The sequence below is a fragment of the Castor canadensis genome, chromosome 12, assembly GCF_047511655.1.
Source record: "Castor canadensis chromosome 12, mCasCan1.hap1v2, whole genome shotgun sequence".
In the NCBI taxonomy this organism is placed as follows: domain Eukaryota; kingdom Metazoa; phylum Chordata; class Mammalia; order Rodentia; family Castoridae; genus Castor; species Castor canadensis.
In genome coordinates this window covers 2,633,901-2,642,903 of record NC_133397.1, presented here as the reverse complement: position 1 = coordinate 2,642,903, position 9,003 = coordinate 2,633,901, and the positions used below count along the sequence as shown (strand labels likewise).

Here is a 9,003-nt window from a genome sequence, read left to right as displayed (position 1 = left end):
CACAGCAAAGATGCTGCAAGGTCAATCCAAGGTCTTGCCAGCTCTCTCTTTGGCTCTTCTTCTTGCTGCTGTAAGGGGGCCACTGCCATGTGGAGCTGCTCTGTCATGCAGAGGCTGTGTGGCAAGGAACCAGCAGAGGCCTCTGAAGTCCAGCCATCAATAAACCAAGCCCGAGCCAGGTGCCAGTGGCTCACACCTGTAATTATAGCTACTTGGGAGGCTGGAATAGGGAGGATCGTGGTTCGAGGCCAGTGGAGGCAAACAGTTTGTGAGACCTTAGCTCCAAAAAATAATCGGAACAGAATGGACTGGAGATGTAGCTCAAGTGGTAGAGTGCCTGCTTTGCGAACACTTGCTTGTAAAGCCCTGAGTTCAAACCCCAGACTCACCAAAAGAGAGAGGAAATGGAGGCCCTCAGTCCTACAGCCCCAAGGAGTTGAACCCTGCCAAAACCACGTGGCTACTGCTTGGTTCTTGCTTGCAAGAGTCCATGAAGGAGAGGAACTCAGCTTGCCCTGGGCAAGTTCCTGATCCACAGACGCCTCCGTCTTGAGTCACTAAGCTTTCGGGGTGATTTGTCATGCACCAACAGATAAGCATTGAAGAAGGTAAGAGAACAAAATGACGCCTCCCATTCCACAGTAGGGAATAAATTCAGAGAATTTATTTCTGTCTTCCTGAAATCTGGGTTTGAGGCAAAGCAAAGCTGTTTCTACCTGGATAATAGTGAAAATGAAGCTATGTTTTAGGATAATCTCTAGAAAGATTGGTCACTGCTAAGTAGATTCTCCTCCACACAGAAATGAAAAGCAGACCCCACCACCATCATGTGCATTTGCTGTGCATCGCAGTATTTAAAGACTGCATCTTAAACCTGGTCCAGGGCAAGAGCTTATGGAAGAGCGAGTGTAAGTGATAATTCCATAATGAACATCTGAGCTACGATACAGATAATCAAACTTCACTTCTTCAGAAATAGCACCCAGAAGCACTGCTCCCCTCTTCTCAGGTCCACACAGGAGCCTTTCCACCAGTGGACCTGTGCACTTCTGGTGGAGCTGGCACTAGCCGACCTGGCTCTCCAGTGCTGGGGCAGCTCACTGGTCGCTGGCTGGCCGCTGTCTGGGAGGCAGTCTGTTAACATTGCTGCCAAAGGTGAGGTTCGGTAGGCTGGCCCCCCACAAGCACAGCCCACCCTGGCTCACACATTCTCCTTGTCAAACTCACACATGAAATACATGGTGGTGTGGCAGGCCACGTCGTTCCAGCCCCCCGAGGCCACCATCTCTACGCAGTCCTCCTCGTCATAGGCGTTGTTAGGCTCGCCACTCCGCCACTTGTTGAAGGTCTGCATGGGGGAGCGGTCGGAGTACACGAAGGCGCCCTCTCTCTCCAGGTCATTGATGCCAATGAAGACACGGGCCAGGCCGGCCTGCGCCAGGTACGCAGCCATCAGCCCGTTGGCGACCTCGTCCTTGGGCATGGCCAGCGTGCCTCCCCTGCCCTGGCAGGACAGCTGGGCGTCTGCATACCGTTTCTCCTCCTTCACCAGCAGGTAGATCTTGCTGTCTGTCTCACGCACGCCGGCGACAGCTGCGGGGGAGGGCAGTGCTGAAAGGCGAGCACTTGCATTTCTAGAAGCAAACTTACTGCACACAATGACCACAGACACGGCGGCGGCATGCAGGGAGCGCAGGGAGGCAGGAGGCATGGGTCAGGGACACCCCGAGTCCCACGTACCATTCTTTATGAACTTCAGCTCCGTTGTCAGCTGTGTCACCTGGTTGTCCATCTCCCCAATGGCCTTCCTCAGTTGGCCGCACTCGCACGGGAGGCCTGCGGGAACGAGACCCGTTACACAGGGAGCTGGGCTTGGGAGAGAAGGGGGCAGCCTCCCTTCTCGGTATGGCCGCCCCTCAGTAGATGCACAGGGCGGGCCTAGAGGCGGGGGAAGCAGTGAGACCAGAGATCAGATCTGTGTCTTTACTGTGTCACTCAGGATGGTGGAGGTACAGGGTGAGAGAGGATGGAGAGGACGCTGGACATCAGAGCAGTTGCTGAGGGGATGCTGGGGTGAGGCCTCGAGTGGTGGCAGTGGAGGGGAAGAACCAGCAGGACCCCTGACTGCTGGACACTGAGGGAACTGGGAGAACACGTGGAAGGAGGCGGCGCTGTCTGGTGGAGAAACTTCGCAAGAAGTAATGCCTGCAATTCATGAGGGGGTCTGGGGAAGGCTGGTGTCACCTGGAAGGAACCTGTGACATGTCCAAGTGGAGTCAGAGTGGACGTCTACACAGAGCAGTTTCAGCACTGTCTGCTCATGCTTGGGAGTAATGCAGACAAATGCCAGAGGGAGTTCAGAGCAGCCGGGAGGCAGCCCAGAGAGCAGGGCTGGCAAGGAGGGAGGACATGACGGAGCCAGGGCCAGGTGCTGCTGAAGGACCCAGCATGCCCCTCACAGGGACCACGTGGATGTCTCGGTGGGTGGTGAGTGGGGAGTGATGGACACTCTGAGTGAAGAGCTCAAGACATCTGATGTGGAGCAGCAGAGAGGCCAACGGTCAGAAGTCTGAGAGTGGGTGGAAAGAGAACTGTCCTGCTTTGCCTAAGACAGGAAACACATGGTGCGCTTAAGGATGCTGTGAGGAAGCCGATAGAGAGCAAGGGACTCGAGATGAAGATGGCATCTGGCTAGCATGCGGGAGGAAAACAGAGGGGTCCTGATGCAGTGAGAGAGGAGAGGAGAGGAGAGGAGACAGGAAAACCATGTTCCAACAGTTCAAATCACACAAGCTTTTCAGCACAGCAGATAAATGAAAATGCTTAGTGCAGGTGGACTGTAAGCCACACAGCCCTGCAGGCCCTGCTTCCTGTCAGTCGACCATGAACTCCACAGCTTGTGTCTGCATGCTCCTGTCATCCCTACTCTGCACATGGACCATGAGCCCTGGAGCCCATGTCTGCACACTGCTCTTGTCCCTGCCACACGTGCAAGGACACTGTGACTCACAGGTGCTCCTTGCCTTGGCCAGTGAGAGCATGTGGAGAAGGCAGGATTTGGGTGCAGGCAGCAGAAGGGCTGCAAAGGGAGCTTGGCAAAGAAGGAGACAGTGAATAATGACGGGAAGAGCTGGCAGAAGGAATGGGACATGTGCCATGTCCTGGTCATTCAGCACTGAGAATGGATGCTCAATAGGAAAACTGAGCTCTGTGCCCATAACTGTTCTGAGAGGCTCGTGGCTTATGAGGGAAGACTTCTCAGTGAAGGGTGGGGGAAGGAGGAAGCCGTCCAGAACTGTGTGGTTCCTAAGAACTGAAGTGATAGAGGAAGAGGGAGATCCTGGATCCCAGAGATGTGTTAAAAGTGAGGAACACGCACCTTAGAGCAGGTAGAGCTAAGCCTAATCACACATACAAATATAATAATACAAGGCAGACAGACAGATGGAAGAGCATTGAAACATTCCCGTGGAAAGATCGGAGACTGAAAAATCCCACAGGCAGCAGGTCTACCAAGGAAAACACGGACTCCCTGTTTTCCAACCCGCTGCACTTTTATTTAATGATTTACATTTTGAAGGATAATTTCAATAGATTTACTTAAAATCCTTGGGCCCTTTATGCCATACCTGGTTCTCCATTAGGGCCAGGGGGTCCTATGTCACCAGAATCTCCTTTTTCACCTGGAAAAGAAAAGCAAAGACACTAAGCAGAGATGATATGCTCCATAGGGGTGAAAGTATCAAGGTTCTTTAATACACAACGCCCTGGGATCTCTCCAGGCCTAACTTTGCACAGGGAACTGTGCTCTGAGCTAGCTCTTCTGGCTCTGTTCATGAAAATGAGCACAACAAGCATTTCACAGGCTTCAGTTCTGGAGGAACCAGGGCACTTCACAGAACACCTTGCAGAAGCAGCTCAGGAATCCTTCATACCAAGAGCCAATGGCAACCGGCTGGTGCCAGCTCCCTCCATGTCCTTCCTCCCAAGAAAAATCCAGACAAACACAGAATGGGAGCAGTGTGGATAAAGGGACAGCCCAACACAGGAAAAATGGACTACACTGGGCTGGCGAGTGGCTCATGCGGTACAGCGTCTGCTTAACAAGTGTCAGACCCTGAGTTCAATCCCCAGTACCGCCAAAAAAATTAAAAAAGTAGTAAGAGTAGACTCCACTTATAGTCTCACGATGAAGTTGAATGAAGTGAAGGCAACAAAGTTCTCTAGCTACTGAGAAATCATGCCACAGATGGCTCCTTAGAGATGTGTACATTCTGAACACATTATCCCTCCTCGCACCAGGAGGACCTTAGTGACTCTGCAAAAGGCAGAGACTTCCACAACTGCAGATTCAGGTTCATTCGCCTGGGGACGAGAGCTTGGTGGGCGCTGTTCAACTCATCCCTTTGTGTTCTTTGATCAACACTGGGGGGGTTGAAAATGTCTGCAAGTCCAATCCAACAAGGACCCAGATGATAATCTCAAAGCCAAGGCAAATCAAATAAGCAAGACCAAATAATGGTGTTCTTGGGGGCTGTCAGTGTGGATACTGACATCTGTTGTATATTGAGGAGACATTCCTTCTTGTGCACCAATCCTCATTGCCCCAGTCGGTGGAAGCAGCCCCCATTGCAGAGACGTGGGTGAGCCAAATGAGATGAATGCACGTGACGGATATTATCCAATCTTAATAAGGAGTGGATTCCAAAAAAAGAATAAGAGCCATGGGGGGCGGCAAAGAGTGGATTCCAACACCTACTGCAACATGGATGAACTTCGAAAACATTACACTAAGAGAAATAAGACACTCAAAGGGAATGCTATGATTCCACTTGTATGATATTCTAGAACAGGCAAATTCATAGGGACCGAATGCAGACAGGAGTTACCAGGTGTGGGAGGGAATGAAGAGTTACTGCTTAACGTCTTCAGTGTCTCTTTGGGGTGCTGAAAAAATTTTGGAAGCAGAAGTGGTAATGACAACACCACATTGCAAACGTACCTAACGCCACGGAATTGTGCACTGAGAAAAGCTGAGATGGCAAGGTTTGTTTTTTTGGGTTTTTTTGGGGGGGCTTTTGCAGAATAGAATATAATTTATTCTATTTGTACTTCAAGGTCATGAGGATAACATCCATGTGATAATTATAAAGCCGATTCTACATTTTAGCTTGCAATCCAAACAGATGAGGAGAGGTCACTTTATATTGCTGGCAACGTTCATGGAAGGGCCAGTTTCCTTATAAAGACAGTAAGTTTGACTAGGAGCTGGGCAGCGCCTACTCACACATCAACAGAACTACAAGGAGTCAAAAGGCAGCTGGGGTTTAAAGTAGCAAAGGAACAATAAAGTGACTGGCTGACTGGTGAGTGGCCCCAGATTAGAGTGCATAGCTCTTCGGGATCAAGGCTGGCATTTGTGAACAGTTAACTTCAAGAGATGGTGAGTTTTATGTCACTATCTCACCAGAGTTCTGTAAAATTTCCTGGAGGAAGCAAGCCCCTCACCATCCTGCACTTATCTGGGTGCTGTGAACCAACTGCCTGCCACAGGGCTTCCGTGGGCTTTCCAGGAGAGACACAGCTGCCTGAGTTGTGGACTGCCAGCCTCCCTGACATTCCTGGCCAAGGGCTCCTTCCTATGGGGACAGATGGGACTGCAGAAGGTTTATGGCTGTAGATCAAAACAAACCACCAAACCTACTCCCAGCTCAAACTCTTGACCTCTCACTGTCTGGGCTGACCCACTCTGGTACAAGAACTGGGTGCCAGAGTTGGGCAGACCACAGCCAAACTCCCTCCTTACCTCTGCTCCTCAGAACAGCTCTACGCCAGCCACTGGCCTCCCCTCCTCAGTCTCCTCACAGCCAGCATGTGAGAGGACTGCAAGGAGACCTCAGTGAGATCACACAGAGAACTCAGTGACCGCTGGTTCCTTTTCCCCAATCTTGCTATGTCCCTCAAGGTCTAGCATGGATCAAATGAGGTGCCCAGAGCCTGACTGTTGATTGAATGCCCACGAGAGGGGCCTAGAGTAACCACCCAGGGCATGGGGAGAGTGGTTCCTGGCCCGCCCACCTCCCCAAGGTAGTGTGAGTTACACACAGCAGCAGGTGTTACCTACCCCAGGGTGACTGCTCTCACACCTACTAGTGCCACCCTGTGCCCTGCCCCAGCTGAGAACCATCCCATCGTCTCACAAGTCTGAGAAACAGAGGCCAGGAGAAAGATAAAGGGCTTCCTATCATGGTTCATCGTTACTTCCTAGGCTCATATCTTTCCCTCATGCTTGTTAAGAAAATGTAGCTGAAGAAGGGTCTTGCAAAAAGAAAGAAGAAGAAGGGTCTTGCAGCCCAAGGCACAGAGCCAGCAACTCCTCAAATCCCACACAAACAAATAAGACCACCAGCAAGATGGCTCAGTCTACAATCACTCTGCCATGAACCTGATGGGAATCGAGGCAAGAATTGATCACAAATACCTTTAGCTCCAATGGGACCAATCTTTCCATGGCGGCCCACACTGCCTTTCTGTCCTTTGTCCCCCACGTCACCTGTAGAAAACAGTAAGACCAAAGTTGGTTGATACACAGGTGATCCAACATACCTCCTCGTTATCACACACACACACAGTGATCCAACATGGCTCCTTTCTAACATAATCTAACACACACACACACACAACTAAAAAAATTATAGCTCTTAAGCTCTTCAAGGTCATATATGTAATTGTCACTGCAGTGTTCACCACAGGTCATCTGATGTTATAATTTCTAAAGGAACACATGCTTCGCCTAAAAGTCATACACACCACAAACAGGAGGAGGACAAGGGGAGAACCCCTGAGAGCTGCATTCAGTCAAAGCCCACACTCTTCCATGACTACCAAAGGGAAGGACAGATGCTTGTCCTCCATCCCAGCATGACAGTGTTTCACAGCTTTTATTCACACACCCAAACCAACCAAACCCAAGCTCCACAACTCAGCTTGGTGCCCTTGGAAACTCAGGGCATGTGTCAGTCAGCAAAGCCCTGGGCTCCTCTGTGCTGCATTTAAAAGTGACTCTGCAGGAGAGGGAGGGAGCTGAGGAGAAGTGCCCTGGGATTGCTTTCTCGTATGACTCAAAATTTGGTCAGTTCTACAGTAAAGGGCCTGCTCCATGCTCCCGCTGGCACATGTTAACAGGGTGTAGAAGTACTCCATGGTCACGTAGGGTGTCCTACCCTGTCTGTCACTTCTTTTCTCATCTGCTATAAGATGGCACAGTGACTGGCCTCACATTCGCCATGACCCTATAGGACTGGTCACTGGACTAAGGCAGAAAATGGCCATCTTTACCCAGTCCTAGAGCAAATTAAGGCAGAGGACATTTCTCAACGCCACAACACAGTAGAACCAGCACAAGAGCCATGGTCTGCCAGTCTGAGGGCCAGGTTTATCTGGTGTAGGTTCCTGGGACTTTGTGCAGCCTGGAGTTGGGGGGGGCAGGGCGGGGCCTGGGGGGTCCATCATGATGCTGATGCAGCCTCACTGTGTGCCCACCAAGAGCACGGTGCTGGGCTGTGAGCAAAAGAGGTCTGAGTCTGCTGGGGAAGTAGGTGGACAATGGTGCTATTGCAACACAGGGAAGAAGTGCAGTCATAGGAGAGGCAAAAAGGTCTGAGGAGCTGAGCACAGAAGGCTGAGGAAGGTGTCAGAGAGGTGGGATGCATCTGCAGAGCTGTGGGATCCAGTGGAGAGCTGGGAAGAAGAGAGTGATGAGACTGGATTCCCACTTAGGAGGCACCAGGCCACACTTGTGGAGAGGTGGGCCAGGGCTGGGGCTGAGGCCAGCTGGAGAGGGCAGGAAACAAGGCTGTGTCTAGGAGGACAGAAAGAAGCATCATGTTAGCAAGGTGTTTGGGAGGCAAAGTTGGAACACCTCAGGAATGATCAGATGTGAGGTGCCAGGGCACAGGTCTCTGGCCTGGGAATCCAGATGGGTGGCGAGCTGTCCTGAGGCAGGGAAAGCAGGGGGAGATGGAGCAAAAGAATGCCAGGCTCCCTTTCCCAAGGGACAGCAAGGACAGGGCAGTGGATTGTGCGATGGGGGCTGAGCTGGGCAGGGCTAGACATGGGTGTGGATGATGCCATGTAGAGAGAAGGCACAGATGGGAGGAAGAGCTCGAGGAATCTGAGGGAGTGGAGAGAAGGTGGGGACAGAAGGGACAGTGCAAAGGCCTGCCCCCAGGGAGTGATCAGAAAGAAGAGAAGCCAGAGACAAGAGCAGGACCAGAACACCTAGGCGGGCAACAGGAAGTCCCTTGTGCAGTGAGCTGAGGAACAGAGGAGGTAACAGAGAAAGCAGAGGCCCAGACCAAGACAACCGAGTGGAGCCTCACAGTAAAATCAGGCACAGTTGCTCCCCACACCAGGGAGAGGAGCACCAACGACCTCTGGGTCATCAGCCAGTGGAGTCAACGCTACCCATCACTACAGCAGCCAGATGACCATCACCGAATCTGCTCTTCCCACCAGAAGGTTTGGCAGATGCTGTTTTTTTCTGTGCTGACTCTGGGCCCTCGATTCCAGCCTGAGTGTCTAGCAGGCAAATGTGGAGCAGTGAGCAGGAATGAAAACAAAATCAGTTCTCAGTCCAGCAGCCAGGCAGGCGCATTCACCCTCCCAGCCCTCCTGCAGCAGAAAAGAAGCCATCCCGAGGTCACAGCTCTGCTTCACCTGTAGCAACGCCCTTTCCGCTGCCTTGCCTGGTTGTCACCCAGAGCAATGCAAACCTACTTTCACACACCTTCCAAAGGCCTCCCCCAAACATTTAAACTCTGCCTCCATTCCTCTGCCAGGGCTGCCTGTCCCCCAGGCATACTTGGTGTGCCTGGGTTGCTCTACACGGTGGCATGCTCTCCCATGCTGGCTGCTGTGTGGGGCTTGGCCACCACCACCCCCTGCTGTGGACTGAACGGTACCCCCAAAACCCACAGCATGATGGTATTTGGAGGTGGGGCC

The 9,003-nt window shown here is 51.9% G+C and overlaps 1 protein-coding gene across 1 annotated transcript in view; it reads right to left on the bottom strand.

Moving 5' to 3' along the window:
- Nucleotides 1-641: 641 nt before the first annotated feature.
- Nucleotides 642-9,003, bottom strand: part of Colec11 (collectin subfamily member 11) — a 47,840-nt gene continuing 39,478 nt past the window's right edge. The window contains exons 4-7 of the mRNA XM_074049092.1: nucleotides 6,482-6,553; nucleotides 3,630-3,683; nucleotides 1,741-1,836; nucleotides 642-1,593 (exon numbers count right to left, since the gene is read on the bottom strand). Coding sequence (XP_073905193.1) covers nucleotides 1,202-1,593; nucleotides 1,741-1,836; nucleotides 3,630-3,683; nucleotides 6,482-6,553 — 614 coding nt within the window. The 3' untranslated portion in view covers nucleotides 642-1,201. The remainder of the gene's footprint in view (nucleotides 1,594-1,740; nucleotides 1,837-3,629; nucleotides 3,684-6,481; nucleotides 6,554-9,003) is intronic.